This window comes from Globicephala melas, chromosome 8, assembly GCF_963455315.2.
Source record: "Globicephala melas chromosome 8, mGloMel1.2, whole genome shotgun sequence".
NCBI classification, from domain to species: domain Eukaryota; kingdom Metazoa; phylum Chordata; class Mammalia; order Artiodactyla; family Delphinidae; genus Globicephala; species Globicephala melas.
The window spans coordinates 7,982,872-8,002,031 of record NC_083321.1 but is presented as its reverse complement, the minus strand read 5'-3'; the positions used below and the strand labels follow the sequence as shown (position 1 = coordinate 8,002,031).

Genomic DNA, 19,160 nt, shown 5'->3' with positions numbered 1-19,160 from the left:
GAGGGTTTGATTCCTGGCTCGGCCTTTTACCCAGCACTGTGGTCCCATACGTTCCTCAGTCTCCTCATCTGTAAACTGGGGGAATATTATTGCCTGCCTCAGAAGTGAGGTGATGTGTCCAGTGTAGGGGCAGCCCCTGGCCCAGAGGGAACAAACAGTAACTCACTACCCCCACCCAGAAGCAGGGCTTGGTGGGGTGCTCAGGGCAGGGACTGGGGCACAGGACGACCAAGCAGCCACAGGAGCAGGAGCCCACCACAAGGCCTCATGGGGCCCATGAGCTTGGACCCATCTTTTCTGCACTGACCACCCAGTCCCCATCCCGCTTCTCTGTTTCCCTGTAGTGAGGACAGATGACAGCAGACCCACTCTGGGGACCCCAAATTTTAAACCAGAAAAGAAAAGGGAACAAAGAGAAGGTATTCCCAGCTACCCACGAAAAAAGTGGGGGTGGGGATTTCCTGGAGGCTCTTTAGTCTGGCAAACCTTCCCTACCTGTGCCACTACTGCTTAGCTGTGTGGCCTTAGGTAAGATGCTTCAAGTCTCTGAACCTCAGTTTCCCATTGACACCATGGGGCTGATATAACACCAGGAGGCTAGGAGAGGTAGCATGGGGTGTGGATACAGCCTAGACCTAGAGGGAGACCCTCAGCTCAGGACCCACCACGGCTCATTCCAAGCCCCCCAGAACTTCCCCTGAGTCCCATCTGCCTCACCCTCCCTGCCAGTGCTCTCCCTCTCTCCCCTTAGAATGTCCTTGTCCAACTTCTAACTCAGATCCCTACTTCTCAGCTCAAGTACTGCCTCCTCCAGGCAGCCCTCCAGATTGCCTCCCACGCTTGCAGGTGTGATTCCCATCCCTCATGCACTTTGCTGTCCCTTCCATTCATATTTTTCACTCTGCATTTGGGAATTGAGATTGAGTCTTCTGTAGCCCAGGACCTACCCCAATGCCTGGTGCACAACAGGCCTGCCAGGTACGCCTGCTGATCGAATGAATGAAAGGCTACACATGAGTTTGAATTCTGACTCAGTCACCTGCCGAGCTGGGGCATGTTATCTCCTTCTTGAGCCTCAGTTTGATCACTGAAAATGGGGATCCGAGCCCTGCCTGCTTTGCGGGGATGCCAAGTGGTCGGCATGGAGGGAGTGGCCCGTCTCACCTGTGCTCCCCAGGGGCCAGGGCCCAGGGAGTCTTCCGTGGCTCACAGGTTCCCGCCCACCCTCCTTGCCCACTGCGAAGAGGCTGCTGCTGAAGGTAGCTGTGGAGGCCCGGCCTCAGTAAACACCTTTAAATCTGAAGTGACGGGTAAAGCGATTTACGGAGACAGTTCAGCGTCAGATCACTTCCCACAAGGCAGTCGGCGTCCCTCGGCCCCCCTGCTTGCTAGTCCATCAAGGTGGTCTCTAAATCACTGACTCCGAGCGGTGGCCCAGGGACAGCCAGGGGGCCAGGCTCCTCCGGGCCCTCCTGGCAGCAGAAGGGATGAAGCAAGGGCTTTGGCTGGCTTGCCAAGGAGACGAGGGTGATAGAAGCAGCTGGCAGATTTTCACAAATCAAAGCCCCAAGACTTAAGGAAACAGAGCACCACTTCATGCCTTATTTTAAATAAATAAGCAACTTAAAAATACTCCCAGTGAGGCCAGCTTGTCGCTGTGAAACATGGCTCCCCACCTGTTCTGCACGGCCCGGCCCGCATGCCGGGTCCCCTCAAAGGCTCCCCTGACCCTCCTCACCTCCCGCGCCCTCCTTGCAGAATTAATTGGTCCCTGAGGCGACGCGTGGCACTCTGCTCAGACCTCGCTTCCAGTGTTTTGTCACATTATATTCTACTTACGTTTCTCTCGTGCTGACTTTCCAATACTGATTTACAGGGGCTTATTACTATGTGCCAGCCCTGGGGTGGGGCCAACGACGCTCCATTTTTCAGATGGGGAAATAGAGGCTTGGAGACACCTGACCGGAGGCCACAGCACGCACATGGCCTTGACTCAGTGGCCTGGGACAGCTTTGCAGTTTAATATTCCTTCTGTCTTTGCACAAAGCATCACATTCATCCCTGCTCTGTCCCGTTATGCCCTGAAGGCCAAAGCCGGCAGCCGGACCCTGGACTGGCCAAGAATGGGGGTCTTTCTTTGTGCCAGGACATTTCCTGCCTGGGATTCAGCTGTCTGTCAGGAACTAGGGGCCCACAAGCACAGGCTTGGTAAGCTGGCAAACTCAAGGGCATGGAAGGGACCCTGTCAAGGTCATGCTGCCTCTCCCCATAGTCCCCACCATTCCGTGGCAAAGAGAAGACATAAACACTCCAGAAGCTGAGGCACCCCCCGAGACCCAAGCTTTCTCTGGAGGAGATGCTAGGCCTGGCTCTCTCTAGACACAGCCTGGGGGACGTGGGGCCAAGCTGGAGAGGCAGGCGCTGCCCCAAAGAATCTCCTGCTCCAGAATGGGGGCTGCAGGGGCTTCCTGGCTTATCTCACCAGCGTGGCAGCCCAATTTAATTAAGATGGATGCAGTGTGCCCCCGTGGGCAGGAGCCGCGGCCAGCACAGATGGCAGGAGCCTGAGACTCTCCAGACTCTGCCCGAGCAAGTGGCCTCGGCTGGCAGCCACCAGGGCAAGACCAAGGATGACCCGGGGAGGCCTGCACTGCCCCTGGGGGCTTGAGGGGGTTTGGTCCTGTCCCCTGTGACCTCATGCCCTGCCACCGGCCAGGCAAACATCCTTCTACTCTGTTCCAGCCCCCCTCCACATACCATATAACATACATCATATTATACACACAGCAAATCACACACACATCCACTATTACAGGCACATAATGGCACACACACCCCAATCACATATCAAATATCAACAGAGTGGGGTAAAAACCAGCCCTGGACTTCAAATGCCAGGGGAACAGTTGGGAAACTGAGTCTGATTTTCCAAAGTCCTGAGCGAGGCTGTGGGTGGAGTCACTCTGCGGGGAGGGGAGAAGTGAAGGGGGCAGGAAGAGAGGACACCCGGCCCCTGCCCTCTCCAAGGACCCCCAGGGTCCTCCCTAGGGATGGGAAGAGCGCCTGCGCAGCTGGAGACACCCCCGAGCCACAGTTCTTCAGGATGGAGGGGTTCTGGGGCGCTGATCCCTTTCTCGCACAGGCCCTTCCCAGCCCCCTGCAGGCCTCCCCCTCCATGGTCCCTGCAGCTGGAGCAAGGCCCAGGCAGCGATGGCATCTTCCCTCCCCTTCCCCATCTGGCCTCAGGGACAAAGAGAGACTCCCCGCCCCCCACCCCCTCCCGAGAAAATCCAGAAGCTCCACAGTGGACCTCAAGCCCCCAGCCCTGTCCGACCCACACAGCTCCCCATGGGCCACAGACCCTGGCGGGACCAACACTGCCCCTGACTTCAAAAATAAAAATTAAAAAATTCCCACCCCGAGATAACTGCTCGCTCCTTTTCCTCATTGTGGTGGCTCCGCGGTCGGCGCTGAGAAGCAATTATTCAGGGCTAATGATTATAATCAAGTCAAATAGAATTTAATGGACACGTATTCTCTTCCTGCTTGAAACTTTACATATGAATTAAGCACATGTGGGTTTCACGAGGCACAGACCAGATTTATGCAGCCCTGAAAAGCCCCTCGCTGCCGCGACTTTTATTCCGCTAATAAACAGGCTGATTTACCGGCTCTGCTGTGCGCAGGAACCGCGATCTCTGCTGCCCCCTGGTGGGCGGCGGCCCCAGGCCATGGTTGGGGGGTGCCCAGGGAGGATGCTGGAGGGTACCAAACCCACCAAAGACCCCCGAGGTCTGATTAGTGCCAAGGCCACCCAAACACCGGGCTGGGAAAACCTGCAGGGAGGGTCTGCAGGGGATGCAGGCTCTGTGTGGGAGCTCTGGATCCAGGGCCCACCTCAGTCTTTTTTTGGGGTTCCAGGCAGGTTCTGGGTCCTCCCTGCTATGAGACTCTTTCTAGAAAAAAAGGAGATCCCGGGAAGACACACCAGGAGGTATTTAGTAAACTGAGGCAGGCAGGGGGAGGCATAGCTGCTCATTTGTAGGAAGTACCAGGATCCCTTGGCATCCCTGGGCCAGGGTTGACGTCCAGTGACTCTGCTGACATCAATTCGAGCACCGACAACAGCGGTAGGTGCTGAGGGCTCTGTTCATGCCAGGTGCTGCGTGAGCATCACTGTTCATGGGCATCAGACCCTAATATCCCCAACTATCCAATGGGTGGGTTTCCCGCCATTCCCATCATGCAAGCCCAGGCAGGTACATGGAGAAGGGGAGTCCCCAGAAAGACACAGCAAACACTGCCACGCCCAGCCCTGGCGAATCAAATGAAGCCAGGACCAAAGCGCTTCCCTGAGAGCATGAGAGGCTGACAGAGCTGCTGCACTCAGAGTCTGGCCAGGCACAAGGGCACTTAGGCAGAGCCATTAATCATGCCTGCAGCCCCGCGGGCAGGCTCCAGAGCCCCCACACCACTCCATCTGCATTCTGCCCACACCCTGCCTGGGTCCCCACACCCTCCCTCCTGGCTGCCAACCATCAACCTGGCTGGGAAGGAGGGGATAAGATGCCCTACTTTTCTCTCTGGCCACTTTGCAGCTCAGGAAGAAAAGTACCAGTGGGGGGACTTCCCTGGTGGCGCAGTGGTTAAGAATCCACCTGCCAATGCAGGGCACACGGGCTCGAGCCCTGGTCCGGGAGGATCCCACATGCCACGGAGCAACTAAGCCCGTGCACCACAACTACTGAAGCCCTCGTGCCTAGAGCCCGTGCTCCGCAACAAGAGAAGCCACTGCAATGAGAAGACCGCACACCGCAACCAAGAGTAGCCCCCGCTCGCCACAACTAGAGAAAGCCCGCACACAGCAACGGAGACCCAACACAGACAAAAATAAATAAATAAAATAAATAAATTTATTTAAAAAAAAAAGTACCAGCGGGGCGCCTCCCACACCCTTGCCAGTGACTGACAGGGCCCAGGGCACTAGGCAGGGCAGCCTCGCAGGCCTGTGGCAATGTCCCCTCAGCCGGGGCCCCAAGGCTTGGTCCTTCCACACCAGGCCATCCCTCTGGGGTCCAGGCAGCAAGAATACCCTTCTCTCCTGGGCCACTGTGACTTGACTTGTCTTAGCCCTGTGTCTCCCCAGATGGGGACCTCGCTGCTACCCACCATCCTAGTGGCCCAAGAGAAACACATCAGAGGAAGCAGAAACCCAAAGGTGACCCCACCACACCCTGCTCCGAGTCAGAACTCCTACCTTCCTGTGACTGGTCACCTGTGCGCTGAAATAGGCAATGAGGGGGGAGGGAACACCCCTGTGACCACACAGTTCTGCGAACGTCAGCGGGGAGACACGCAGAGCAATGCCACTGCCGGAAATGCAACCCAGATCACAGACAAGCGGGCCCAGAGCGGATGAGTGGCCACCTCTCCCCTGGTCACTCAAGCCCAGTCGCTTAGCAAGACCAGCACGGGCACCACCAAGACCCAGAGTCACTTGGCTACTCCACGCCCTGGCCAGCACTGGGGTCAGCCAGTGGCTGCAAGCCCAAGGGCGCGATGAGGAGATTTGAGACGCTCCTGGGAGCGCCTGAGGCTGCGCAGGTGGGGAGCGGCTAGCACGGTGGAGTTTCCCTATGAGTTGGAACCCAAGACAAGGGGGTCTGCCCAGGCCTGCGAACCTTTCTCCAGGAAGGAGGCTCCGTCCTGTGACACTTGGCAACCACAGTGGGGGGATTCGGCCCCCACTCGCCCTTGTCCTGTGAACCACCTGAGCACCTGCTGGACTTGACCGCCCCTTGACCCACCACTCCTGACCTCAGCCAGACAACCACTGCCTGGGAGCAGAGCCGCCACCTTCCTCCCTCTCCCAAGAGGGGAGAGACACAAAAGACTCCTCAACTCATCACAATAAACTGCCCAGTCAGCAAGAGCCGTCGCAGGAAGCTGACAGGGGTGCAGGGGCCTCTGCCCCCACCCTTCTTCTGACATGCTCCCCAACATGTTTCCTCGCCCACCCCAATTAGAAGGGGGGCTGGGAGGGCAGGAGGCGGAGGAAGGAAAGCAGTGGTCAGGGGCATCTGCAGCCCCCAAGGTCGGACCACCCCCTCTGGCCACCGCCTTCCTGGCAGGGCAGTCCGGCGCAATTCCAGCGGAGCTCTCTCCCTTACCCGCCACTAACGGGTCTCAGAGCTTCGAGGCAGCTCAGCCATGGCGCCCCTGACGCAGCAGGTCAGGGTTTCAAGGGGAGAGGAGTCCACGCTGCCGACACGCTGGGCTCCCGTGGCGCCAGCAGGCCACCCTCGCCCAGCCACCCGAGCCTCACTGGAGCCAGGTGGCATCCACGTGTGCCTGGTACAGTGACGAGGTGGCCACCCAGGTCTCTGGCTCAGGCTGGCCAGAAGCCCTCACTCACCGGCGTTGACGATGGCGTCCACCTCCAGCTTGGTGATATCACCTCGGAACAGGGAGATCTTCTCATTGAGCTGCTTGTCCTTCTTGTACTTGGGCTCCTCCACCTTCACGGTCACCCCTGGAACAAGCAGAGGCCGAGGGTGGGGTCATAGAGAGGTGCCCACAGCAGAGTGACCCACCAGTGGCCACCAGTCAGGCAAGCCACCATCAACTGCCCTCCACCTCCAGAGGCAACGTGCCACGCGAGGACCGACGACACGGTGATGACAGCCCACGCAGACTAAGCACCTACTGTGTGCAGCACACACTCATCTCCTTGAATCTGCACAACGTTGCACACAGGTAGAGTAGCAATGCCATCCATCCCCGTTTTACACACCAGGTAACTGAGGCCTAGGAGGGTTAAGTAACTTGGCCTGGGTTCCCAGTTACCAGGCCTGAAATTTGCAGGGCCTACGCGCTCACCAGGACGCTGCACTGCTGGCCGCTACACCAAGCAGCAAATCCCAGCTCCAGCGGCCATGGGATTGCAGGTCTAAGGCTCAGTTTCCCAACGGTATAATGGCGATAAAAACCGAACCTGCCTCAGGCTGTGTTGATAATTAAATGAGGTGACACCGCAAAGGGCCCGCACACAGCAAGCACTCATAAATGCTGCCGCCATTCTCCTTCTTGGCCTTGTCTTTATGATTCTCCCAAGGTATGGGCCTGAAAGGGCCACACACCACCCGGACAGCTGGGCTGCCCAGCGCAGGGCCTACCTTTCGCCGCCTCCTTCCACGTCGGGATCTTCTTCAGCCTGACGAAGTCCCGGCAGAAGTAATGTTCCTCCCGCTGCTTGTCACTCAGGCCCTTCAGAAACGCTGCAGGGGTGGGTGGGGTGGGCAGGAGAGTCAGGCGGGCAGGGAGAGGAGCAGTCCAGGGGGCCTCCCCACCTCCCACAGGTCTCCTATCCTCACGGGGATGCTCGCCTCGTCCAAGGATGCAAAGCAGCCCTGCACACCCATCCTTCCCGCAAGCACACGGGGAGGGGCGCGGAAGGAGGGTCCCCTAGAAGATCTTGCTGTGCCCTCTTTGTTAGGAGGGGAAATTGAGGCCCATGGAGGTGGAGGGTGTCTCTCAGGCACCACAGACCTGAGTGCAGAATTCAACTCTGCCACTTTCCAGTTGCATCCACACCTCTGGGTCCCTAATATCTTCAAGACAGCCCTTGCAGACTAATTTCAAGCTTACTCATGCATGCTAAGGCCAGGTAGGTCGGCGGCACTGAATCAGTTACATCATCATTGTCGTTATTTGTAGGCAGCAGGACACAGGGAACCAGGACACCCGTGCTCCTCAAAGAGCCACAGAACCAAGTGGGTCTGGTGCCCGTTTGTGACAAACCCCCTGCATTGGCAGAGGGCTCCCCGCGGAGAGATGCCCACTGGGGTGAGTCATGAATCAAGGGAGTGGCTGGAATTGTCCCCATTTTACAGATCAAGAAACAGGCTCAGGAAGGTCAGGAAGCCACCCGTGGTCATACAGCTAGTGAGTGGGAAGCCAGGCCCCCCATCCACTCACAGATTCTGGGTCCACCCAGGCTGGTTCCCCTGCTGGGCCTGGTCTTCCCTTTGGGTGGCCCCAGGCAGGGAAGCCTCTCTCCAGAGCAGCAGTCCAGGCTCGCAGCTCGTGGGCTCCCCCTGCCGGCCTGAGACCACCAGGGCAGCCTGGCTCTCCGCCCAGCCTTGTCCTCCACCACACACTCCCCAGATGGAGCAGCCCCCAGTGACCACCAGGGGAGGGGGGGACAACAAAGAGGAAAGACCACAGTCAAGGAACCCAAAAAGCATCAGAAAATGTGCAGAGGTAGGAGGGCAATTAGAGGGGGTAGGGGGAGAGGTAGGGTCTGCCTGCTGGAGCCTTCTGTGGAAAGGCAGAGACAGACAGATATTCAAGAGACAGGTGGGTCCCCCATATGTGCCTTTGCCCTGCCGAAGTCAGTCCATCCAAGCCTCTGCTCCTCAAGATGCCCGAGGAGCCTGGAAAGGGCCCCGTTCACAGTCCAGCTCAACACTGTAGGGAATTATTACCAAAAGCTCGTTACACCTTGAATTTGCTTACACCAACTCCAGCTCGAGATAGAACCACACTCTCCGGCAGCCACTTCCCACCCCCTTCCTTAACCACCCATCACACGCAGGTCCTACACATGGTGCTGGAGATCCAACCCCCAGCAATGCAGACGTGGTCCTGGCCCTCGTGAATTTATAATGCAGCAGGGGAGACAGAGGCTGACCAGGCTTTACCCGATCAAGCGAGCAATCCAAATTCCAAGAAGTGCTACGGAAGGGACACTCGGGGACTGGGAGAGGAGGTAGCCGGAACCCCAGTCCAGGGGGGCTTAGCAGAGACTGGGAAGAGGACTGAGAGGTAGCCAGGGTAGGGAAGGGTGTTCCACCATCCGGAACAGCATGTTCGAGGTTCTGGGTGGGTGCAGTCCAGGGTGTGGGGCAGGAGGCAAGCACAGGGGGAGAATGATGCTGAGGGGAGCCAGGGGCACCTCATCCCAGGGGCACCCAAATCAGATTAAAAATGCTTCCACCAGGTAGAGATTAAGAATCCCCCCACAGCAGTGCCATTCTCATTCTTTCTAAGAGGCAAGGGTATCCAGCGTGGGTGGTACCCAGCGTGGACAGTCCCCTCTGTCACTAGAGTCCCTGGATGCTCACAGCCCATTTCCCAGCCTCCTTCTCAAGGGTCTGCCCTCCCCATGATCTGAGAAACAGGCCAAGAGCTCCTACTTTAAACGCTCCTTTCTTTGCGTGTTGGGAGGGGTGGCGGTGGGGGGATGGTGCTGGTATTTGAAGGAACTGAAGTGCTTCTCCAAGCCTTGCTTGTCTTCTTCTGTAACATGGGGGCACAGAAAGCTCCCTCGCGTTAAATGAGAAGCAGAACAGGCTTAGCTGGGCACAAAACAAAGCACTCAGCTGCCGGCAGACGGTACCACCAAGCAAAAAACAGGCTCGACTCCATCCAGGCTCTGCCTCTCCCTGGCAGTCTGAATACAGATCAGTCAGTTAACATATTTACTGAGCACCCACCATGCACCAAACCTGGGAGGCGAGGCGAGGTCTGGGGCCTGACCAAACAGAGGGGCGGCTGGGACAGCTTCCTGGAAGAGGTACCCCCAGTTTCTCCGGTCTGCCCCAGGAGCTGCAAATCGCTCGAGGAACCCCCACCAACCAAGCAGAGGCTCCCGCTAAGTTCTTCATCTTCCCTAGGAGGCCACTCCAGCCGCTCCTTCGGAAGTGGGTGCCCCCTCCCCCTTCTCCCTCTCCCAAGCTCCTCCGCTCGTCCTCCCAGCCGTCCATCCAGTGGATGCTGCCTCCCCCTCCCACCAAGGCAGAACACCCCCCCAACACCTGCCCATATCTCGTTCTCCCTCCTTCAGGTCACTGGGCACGAAGGCCCTTCCTCCCAGCCGGGGCCGCCCAGCTCACCTCCCCGAGGACTCACTCCTGCGGCTCCCCCTCCACTGGACTGTCCTGCCTGCCCTCAAACACCTTCTGGTGTACCCGGGCTTTTAAAACAAAACCCTCCCTCAACCACGCATTCCACACGCTGTAGCTGTGGCCTCGTTTCTCTGCCTCACTCCACTGTCTCCACTCGCTGTCTCCACTTCCTCCTCCCCCCGACCCCACCTCTCCATCAAGGCCAAGGTCAGAGGCACCACACTGGCCACTTGTCCTTATTCCGTGGCCCTTCCTGGCCTCCCCTGTACGCTCAGCACCCCCAACCCCTTCTTTCTTCTCAGGACCCCCAACTTCCGATCCCAGGCTGCTCGCTGGCCCCCCTTCTCAGCCTCCTTGCTGCCTCCCCTCTTCCTTAATCTACACCCTCTCCCTGGGCTTTCACATCAGTTCCACACATTCGAAAACGCTCATGAGCCCAAGGCTGCACCTCCAGCCCCTCGCCTCTTCCGCGCATCTGCTCCCCCAGGCCCACAGCATGCTCTCACCCCCAAATTCTGTGTGTGCAGAACTGAGCTTCTGACCTTTCTATCCTTCCTCCTTCTCAGTGAACGGCCCCAGACTTTGCTGGGGCCCCAAACCAAGGGCCTTTCCTTTCTCTTCTTCCCTCTTCCATCCATCTGCAGGCTGTTAGATTTATCCCCCCAACACCACAGACACCGTGCCTTCTGCTACTCCCACCAGGGCTAAGCCTCCGTCATTGATTGCTCCCTAGACCCCTCTGGAAGCGCCTCCCCCCCGCCCCGCCCGGCCAGCTGACTCCCTGTGTCCACCCTATGGTCTGCTCCTAACACAGCAGCCCAGAGATATTAGGGACAGAAGTCAGATAGAAGCTGTCTCTCTGTGTGAAGCTCAGTTCAAACCCCAAGTCCTTGCCAGGGCTTGGAGAGCCTGCCTCTTTCCCAACCTCCTCCCGTGCTACCCTCCCCACTGCACTTCACCCTGCCCACAGCCCCTCAGCCTTTCAGTTCCCCCAACAGCCAAGCTGTTTCCCGCCTCAGGGCCCTTGTACCTGCTGTGCCTCCTGCCTGGTCTTCCTTTACAGTTCCCTCCTCACTGCCCTCCCCCTCCCAGAGCAGCTGCCTCCCCTACCATCTGTGCTTTGCTTGACCTTGGCCATATGGGGATGTGTCATGTTTATGCTGGATTCCCAGCACCTGGCACAGCATAAGCGTGTGTGAGTGTCCCTGGGCATCTGTGGGATGAATCAATGAACCAAGGAGCTGAGACCTGAAGGTTGCGGGCAAGTTTGCTAACAGAACAGGGTCTCCCGGGAGGAGGGAACAACGCGTGCAAAAGCCCTGAGGTCGGAGAGAGCGTACGGGTGGGGAAACGGAGAGAAATCTAGAACAGCTGGACGGGAGAGCAAAAGCAAGGCTCTGGCAGCCTCCCCCGGCCCATCTGGGGCGTTTGCCGGCCCGTGGCCTGGCCGCTGCTGGGGGTTTGATTCCACTCTTGCTCCTCGGTCCCCCCAGGTTTGGGCTCATGACCTCCCACCATCATGTTCGTGGGCATGGTGCTCACCCTCTCAGCCTCAGTTTTCTCGACTCTAGAATAGGGACAAGGCCAGCCTTCCTTGGCACCCAAGCTTGCTGTGAACAAGAAGATTGGCTGCAAAAACACAGAGGAAGCTGTCGAGTGCGATATACACATCAGATATACTCAGTCTTTCCTGTGTGTGAAATAAGAAGGCCCAAAGAGAGCAAATGAAAACAAGACAAAATGTGGGAGGGGAAACATTATTTTTCCAACTTGGGGCAAAGCAGGTGCAGGAGCTGTTTAAGTTATTTGGGTCCCCATATTTATCGTCTTGCACAACTGTGACCAAAGGCCCCCTCCGAGGCCTTGGCATGCCCAAGTGCCAGTACTCAGAGCTGGCTGGACCTGTGGCCGGAGTGCAGGCCCGTACTGTGACACAGCCAGAGCGCAGACCAACCCCATAGGACTCCCAAGACCGGAGTCCCTCTGGCTGGGGCAGGCCCCAGGCACCCCACGGCACTAGTCTGGGATGCCCAGAGATGGCTCAGGTCCCCGAGCAGACACCATCTGGCAGATGCTACCACCCTGCTTTACAAAATCAGCAGAGCAATCGCCCTGGCCACAGGCAAGCAAAAGGAAGCCAGGGCGGGACCCAGCCCAGGGCTCTGTCCTGCACTGTCCTCCCCAGTACCCGAGGTCTGCTCTGAGTGACCCACAGCCCACGCAGTCCTCTCTCTCCAGCAAAGACCAAAATACGACTCTGCTTCCCGGAGACGGCAAAGGAAGACCGTCAGAGCTTCCAGCTCAGCTACCGGCTGACGAGGCGCCAACCTTGGGGACACCTGCCAGCCTGCCCTTCCGGCCTGTGGTCCCCAAGCGCACACCTCTCGAGGCCAGTGTGCGGGGAGCCGTGTTCTCACTCGTCTCCAGAACAAGGTTGCAGCCTGACCCCGAGGAGCCACAGGCTGCACTGCTCTGATTTATGGGAAGGAGAAGCCGGTTGAGGACCGGAGCGCTGTCTTCACAGCCTCAGCTTCATCAGCAGCGGGGCCGCCCCCAGGCCCTCCTCACTCGCTCCGGGAGGAGGAGAAGCAGGACCCTTACGGTGGGCATATGCCCCACACGTTTATAACACGCGCCACCTCCCTCTGCCAGAAGGACAGGTGTCGACTTAAAGCACAAGTGAGATTTATTTTTCTTATAAAGATAAAGATGTACAACATACGTTTTAATTTTCTTTCCTTTTTGGAGAGGCGAGAGTATTTCACAACTCAGTGAGACAGGTGCTGTAAAAGGATGTTTGCAGTAAATTTTGATGGGGAGGTCTGACCCCAGATAAGCTTTCAGCGGCTCCCGGGCACGAAAGCCGAGCTGGAGGAAGCAGGCTGCGTCAGAACCGTAAAGGGCACCGGGCGAACGGGACTTCAGTGATGTGTTTAAAGAAGTGTCTTTATAGCACTTCACGAGACGGTGCTCAGAAAGCTGAGGGCAGGCTGGCGCGGAGGGAGGCCCCTCTTCTGAAGAAGGGCGGGTGGGCAGGGCTGATAACAGCTGGGCTCTGGGAACACGGCGGTGGGGGCATTAATCACCTCTCACCGTCCCCCAAGAGCAGGGGCTCATCAAAGCCTATGGCACGAGCAAAGGGGAGATGGCAGGAGGCACGTTGGAGCTTTTCTGCTCTCCCAGACCCCCTCGCCTCCGCCCGCACCGGGACATGCCAAGGCTGCTTCCCAGAAGACAGGTGGGAGAAGCCCACCCAATTCCCAGGTGTGCCTGGGAAATTTTCTGGTTCGGCAGTCGAATCAGATAAATCATCTGCTCTGCGTGAAATCCCACAGGGGTTGAAATCAGTCTTTGCCTTGCCCCATGCAAACAGGCTGGAACACATGACCCTATCCTGAGCCACCTGGGAGAGGAAACAGGGCTCAGGAACTGAGGGTCAGAGTTCTAGCATTTGAGACCACAGGGGAGACAAGTTTATATAAGCTCAGTGTCCCCATGGCCAGAACAGGGCAGAGAGAGGAGATAGACCCGAGGGGTGACAAGGGACGGGGGGCACTGGGGGGTGTCAAGGGAGGGGGCACTGGGGACCCTTTGGCCGCTGTGTACACAATGGTTTCTGATGTGATCCCAGCACAACCTACAAATCGGGTGCTGTTGGTCCCATCTTACAGATGAGGAAACTGAGGCTCAGGGAGCATGGAAGCAGTGGTGCCAGGGCTTGCCATGTCTGATGACACCAATACCCGTTCTCTTTTTTAGCACACAGCTCTGCCCCTACCACAGGTCAGAAGGAGGATCTGTGCCCTTCTCCTGGAGGCCAGGCCCCTCCTGTGGAGGCAAAGCCCCCAAACACCCCAGTGCCTGAACTTAAGTCCCCTCGTACCCAACTGCCTTACAGTAGGACTGTTTCCACAATCTTCTGATGAAAAGGCACAACCTGGCGGGGGCGGGTGGTAATGAGACACTCCAGAACTGAGGGAATTAAATTATAGAAATTAACCCCTGGCCAGTGAAATCAAATACTGCAGAGGTCTCTCAAAAAGACTGAATGTCTCCTAGCCAGGAAGATCAGCCTCATGGTATTTACCTACCTAGAGAAAGAATAGGTCCACAGAAAGAACAGGTCCACGGAAGTGGGCAGTCAGCTTGAACCCAGGAAAAAGGAATGTGCAGAACCCAGGCAGAATTTGACTATCTGTCCAGAGGACTCGCTGGGCCATGGACTGAGGCATCTGCACCTGGGGCCCAGAGCAGGCACTCAGCACTGCATTTGTACTGGAACACTGAGCAACCGCCCGGGGAAGGGCATCCTCAGTGAGTAGGCGCACCCCTGGCAGGAAAGCTTGCCCAGCCTGCCCAGGGCAGTGGGATCAGCTTCCAAAATCATTCAACCAGCTCCCTAGTTGAGAACACCTGCTCCTGAGCAAACTTAAGACTGTGAATTGGCTTCCACATGGCTTTTCCACAGGGAGAGGAGGCCCTGCCCATGTGCACATGAGTTTCCAGACCCACAGCTATTACATTTCCTCAACGTGAACTGCACCTCAACCCTCTGAACTATACATCAGTCTCTTGTGAGTTTGGTTACTATGTGCCAGTCTTTGAGAGAGGATCATCTCAGGCATAGACAAGCATTTAGAGGCCTGTGTAAGTATACCCCCAACAGAAAGATGAGCACATGTCCATCAAAGACATGTACAAGGATATTCACAACAGCTTTACTCCCAACAGTCCCAAACTGGAGACCAAGTGCCCATCAACAGGAGACTGCGTGCGCAAACTGCAGTACATCCACACCATGGAACATTACACAGCAATAAAAAAGAGCCAACTGTCGGTACACCCAATAATGTGGACGAGTCACACAGATATTAGTAAAAAGAACCGGACACAGTATATGCCTCTGGTGATATGAAGTTCAAGAAGAAACAAAATGAACAGATAGAAAAATGATTAGCAGTAAGGGGTACTGATTGGAAAGGGGCTCAAAGGAACCTTGTGGGGCGATGGCAGTGTTCTACCTATTGATCAAAGTAGTGGTTACACAGCAGCATACTTAGGTAAATGAACACTGATTGTAGGAATTCCCTGGCCGTCCAGTGGTTAGGATTCGGCGCTTTCACTGCTGGGGGCCCGTGTTCAATCCCTGGTCGGGGAACTGAGATCCTGCAAGCTGAGCAGCGTGGCCAAATAAATAAAGGATCAAAGCTTGGACCCCAATCAGAGGCAGAATCCAGTTGAGGCAGTCCCTCAGTGTGGCGGTTTTAAAAATATGCCCCAAATTCTTTGATCCTCTTCCCTCCCAAAGGTGGAAACTAATTTCCCTCCCCTTGAATGTGGGCCAGATGAGGCATTTGGGCAACAGCCATTTCACAGGAGTGAGCCATCTGGGAAGGGCTCACTCCACCCCTAACCAAGTCCCCGCCAACCTCCTGAGAAACCCTGAGCCTGACCACCCAGCTAAGCTACTCCCAGCTTCCTGAGCCTCAGAGACTGTGAGATAATATAAATGCTTGCTGTTTTAAGCCCCCAAGTGTCTGGGTAACCTGTTATTATGCAGCAACAGGTAACTAAGACACAGAGAGACCTCCGTGTGTCACCCCCACAAACTGCCACCTAACGGCTGCTGGGGGGCGGGCGGCTTCACACCTACTGCTGGGGTTCCTGGGGCAAGCCCACCCTCCTCACACTGCCCCCTGACTGGACACTGGCACTCACGCGGCCCCATCTGCCACGGCTTCTTTGCAGCACTGACCTCTACCTGGCATTGTCTCATTGCCTTGATCACATCCTCTACCGTTTCTTCCCCCTAAGCTCCGTGAGGCCAGGGTCCTTGCCTGTCTCCCCAGCACAACAGTGCTGGCTACATAGAAGGCACTCGATAAACATGGACTGAATGAATGGAAATCCCAGCTCCTAGCAGAGAGCAGCCTGGGAATCCCTGACCCATCAGCTTCATGAGGTCTGGAAGTTTTCAGTGGCACCCAGGAATGGGAGGGGCAGAGAGCTGGGTCCTAGAAAAAGTGGCGGATCCAGGAACAGGTGCCTGGGGCCCTGGCCTCCCCAGCTCTCTTTCCCACCACCCTGGGTTACTGTTCTCTGACAGAGAAGGGAAAGCAGGGCTCCCTGCGGGGACAGTCCCCGTACCAGGGGGCCAGCCCCCACTCCCCACCCTGAACGGTGTTCTGGGGCCAGGGCTGAAGGGCTGACAAGCACTCCTTGTGTTCCGGGAGCAAAGTCAAGTGCTTCCTGCTGGTGCTTTAAGATCCCAGTGAAGGCAATGCAATTCATGACAGTGGTAAGTCATCTTGAACTCTACCTCCAATCCCAAGAGGATGCCTTCCCCTTGCCCCCAACCACAGCCCGCCCTAGGCCTGCCTTCCCAACCCCATTGGCTGAACCCACTTCACCACAAGGGCCCAGCCAATGAGCTGCTGCCCCTGTTCTTTTGAAAGGGGATCCAGCCCGAATGGTCACAGGAGCCCAGGGAGCAGGCCCTGAAGGGCAGGGGCAGCTGGACAGGCAGCCAGGGCTATTTGGGGCTCTGCAGGTCAGGTTGCCTGCCTTCCCTGCTCTATTCGGGCCCAGAGTCCAGCCCTGGGATTCATGCCCACCAGGACTCATGCCCTGCCCCAGAGCGGGAGGAAATGGATCGATTCCTGGGTATTGGGGGGGGGGCGGCGGGGGGGTCACTGTTCTCATAGGCACAACGCCCCATCCCTGCCCTGCCCCGCAGCTCCTCTGTCCTGTGTCCCCCAGGAATAAGGCAGAGAGTGCTCACAAGTGTCCAGACGCCAACGTTAAGGGCAAAAGGGCACCAAACTACGTGCCTAGAGAGGCAGGCCCCCCGGGTAGGCGAGGGGGGAGGTGGAACCGGCCTGCTCAGGGAGGCCACTCCTTGTGGCTATCTGATCCCACCAGGTGGGATGCCAGCCCCAGAGCTGTCCCCTCAGCCCATTCCCTGCCACTCTGCCTAAAATGCCACCCCTTGAGAAACCACACTACGCAAAAGCTGGGGAGTTCAGAGCCTATGTCAGATCCTGAAGCGAACTCCGAGTGACTCTGGCCTATTGGCTCTGGCACTGGGCCTCAGCTTCCCTCGTGCACAACAGATTAAGGTACTAGGTCTTGGATGCTCCCTGGGGGTGCCCAGCAACACATTTCAATGGCGTGAGGCCACCCTCCTCACACTGCCCCCCACTGGGGACCTGGACCTGGTCGGGGCGGTGAAGTAGTTTATGGGGCTGGGCACATGGGGGGCGTGGCTGTTAATGGGGGTCCATACCGGAGCACATGGAACCTTAACTTCCCCAGTTTTCTGGGGTGGACGAGGCTGCTGGTGGGGTGCTGTCCAGCCGGAGAAGGCCCACGTAGGGCCGCCCTCGCCCCTCGCGCCTCCCTCCTGCTTACACTTACATTTTGCCTCCTTCCAGTCGGTGGAGGTGCTCAGGTCCACCTTCGCCGCCATGGCCAGGGGGGCCCAGGTGCGCACCCCGGCTCTCCGCCCCACCGCCGCCGCCCCCCAAGCCCCAACTCCCGCTGGGGTCCGCGCGCGCGGGTCGTACGCGCCCAGGGACGCCGGGGGACCGCACGCAGTGCTGCGGGTCCGCGTGGCACCCGCCGAGGGGCCGGGCCAGGGGCGCCGGGCGCCGAGCAGCTGCCCCGCCGCGCGCAGCTGTGCCAGGCGGCCGGACACTCGGCTCTGCAGAGACATGAGCGGGCGGCGCGGGACAGCTCCCCGCCCACTTGGACTCTATTTACGGTGCTCGGGGAGTCTCTCCCTTATTTACTTGGGAACCAGGTGACGCGTGCCAACCCGCGGCGACCTGCTCAGGAGCCAGCGGGCCGCGCGGCCAGAAAACCCAGGCGCGCCGCTGGGCACCCTGGAACTTGTAGTCCCGGCCGCTGACGGGCCCCCGCACTCGTATACACACGTGCGCGCCCCGCCCGGCCAGCGGGGTCGCGCTGCGCCTGAGTCCAGTTCTCGCAGGGTCGCGCGGCCGCCGTGCGCCTCCTCTTAGGGCTGGCTCGGCCGCCGCCAACTTCCTGGTGGGAGGTGCCTCCCGCCCCCGGCCCCGCCTCCGACCCTCTGGCCGGGCGTACTGAGTCGAGCGCGGCTCCCTATGGGTCACCCGGGACCCACCCCGCCCCCAGTCCCCGGGAGCCGCGCGTCCCCGCCGGCGGTGGGGAGGTGACGAGTGGCGCGAACGGGTACGTCCGGTTGGGCGACTTTCCCCAGGCCGCTGCACTGCTGCTTCTTAGCCGGCGGTGGCAGGAACCGAACCTAGAGCAGCTAGGGAGGCAAAGGTGGAAATCGTGTAATTTGAAGGCAGAAAATTAGTTCCAAGTGGCCTTCTCGGTGGAAGAATTGGGGTGATTTTTTTCTTTATATTTTTCCTAATTTTTTACAAGGACTATAAGGATGGATTTTTAAAATTTTAATGTCTTTCTATACCATTTTATTATTTGATAAATATGATACTGGATATTTGTTTGTTTGTTTTTGGCCGCCTCCCGTGGCTTGCGGGATCTTAGTTCCCCGACCAGGGATTGAACCCCAGGCCCACGGTAGTGAAGCGCAGAGTCCTAACCACTGGACGGCCAGGGAACTCGCCATAGTGGATATTTTTTTAACCTGGGACAAGAAGCCAGGGTTCCAGAGAAGGTTTTAGCACCAGCTTTGCTCGTTCTTACTCGGGTACACTGGCCCCTTGTACCTTGCTTCTTGAGCTGTATATTAGGAAGACAGCTCTCAGGTCTGACCGTTGCAGACCTGCCTTGTGCTCCAGGCCTCTCTGGCGCTGAGTGTGGCGATAACTCTTCACAGGGCTGTGAGGAGGATCACAGAACCCTCCTGTGGATGCAGCTGGCACCACTGTGGTGCCCAAGAGAGGATCAGTGGGAGACCTGTGGGCAGAGAGGGTAGATCAGAAGCCAGGGGACAGGAAGGAAGGGCCAAGGGCCCCCAACACTCCAGGACCACCAACGACGAGGCCTGTGCCTTTCCCCGAAAAGGTCAGCGAGATGAGTTCAGGATGCAGTAGTCAGGCCCCCAGGCCTAAGGTCACCTCACCACTTGCCGCTTCTCCAATAACTTACCAGGGCAAGAAGGGCCTTGCCAACTGCATCCAGGACAGCAACCATTCACAGGGGACTAGGTACCAGCTGGAGCTGAGCTAAGCCCTCTACACCCATTTGCTCTACTTCCATTAACTCACTATGTGCTCCCCACAGCCTGGTGAGGCAGCACTG

The 19,160-nt window shown here is 57.8% G+C and overlaps 1 protein-coding gene across 3 annotated transcripts in view; it reads right to left on the bottom strand.

Annotated features, from left to right (window-relative positions):
* MACROD1 (mono-ADP ribosylhydrolase 1) overlaps nucleotides 1-17,940 on the bottom strand; it is a 152,906-nt gene extending 134,966 nt beyond the window's left edge. For 2 of the 3 annotated variants that reach the window (XM_030833802.3, XM_030833800.3), the window contains exons 1-3: nucleotides 17,325-17,938; nucleotides 7,176-7,277; nucleotides 6,416-6,532 (exon numbers count right to left, since the gene is read on the bottom strand). In XM_030833802.3, the coding sequence (XP_030689662.1) occupies nucleotides 6,416-6,532; nucleotides 7,176-7,277; nucleotides 17,325-17,622 (517 nt within the window). In that variant the 5' untranslated portion in view covers nucleotides 17,623-17,938. Of the gene's footprint in view, nucleotides 1-6,415; nucleotides 6,533-7,175; nucleotides 7,278-17,324 lie in introns of all 3 variants that reach the window. The other variant, XM_030833801.3, reaches the window with a different exon arrangement.
* Nucleotides 17,941-19,160: the final 1,220 nt, after the last annotated feature.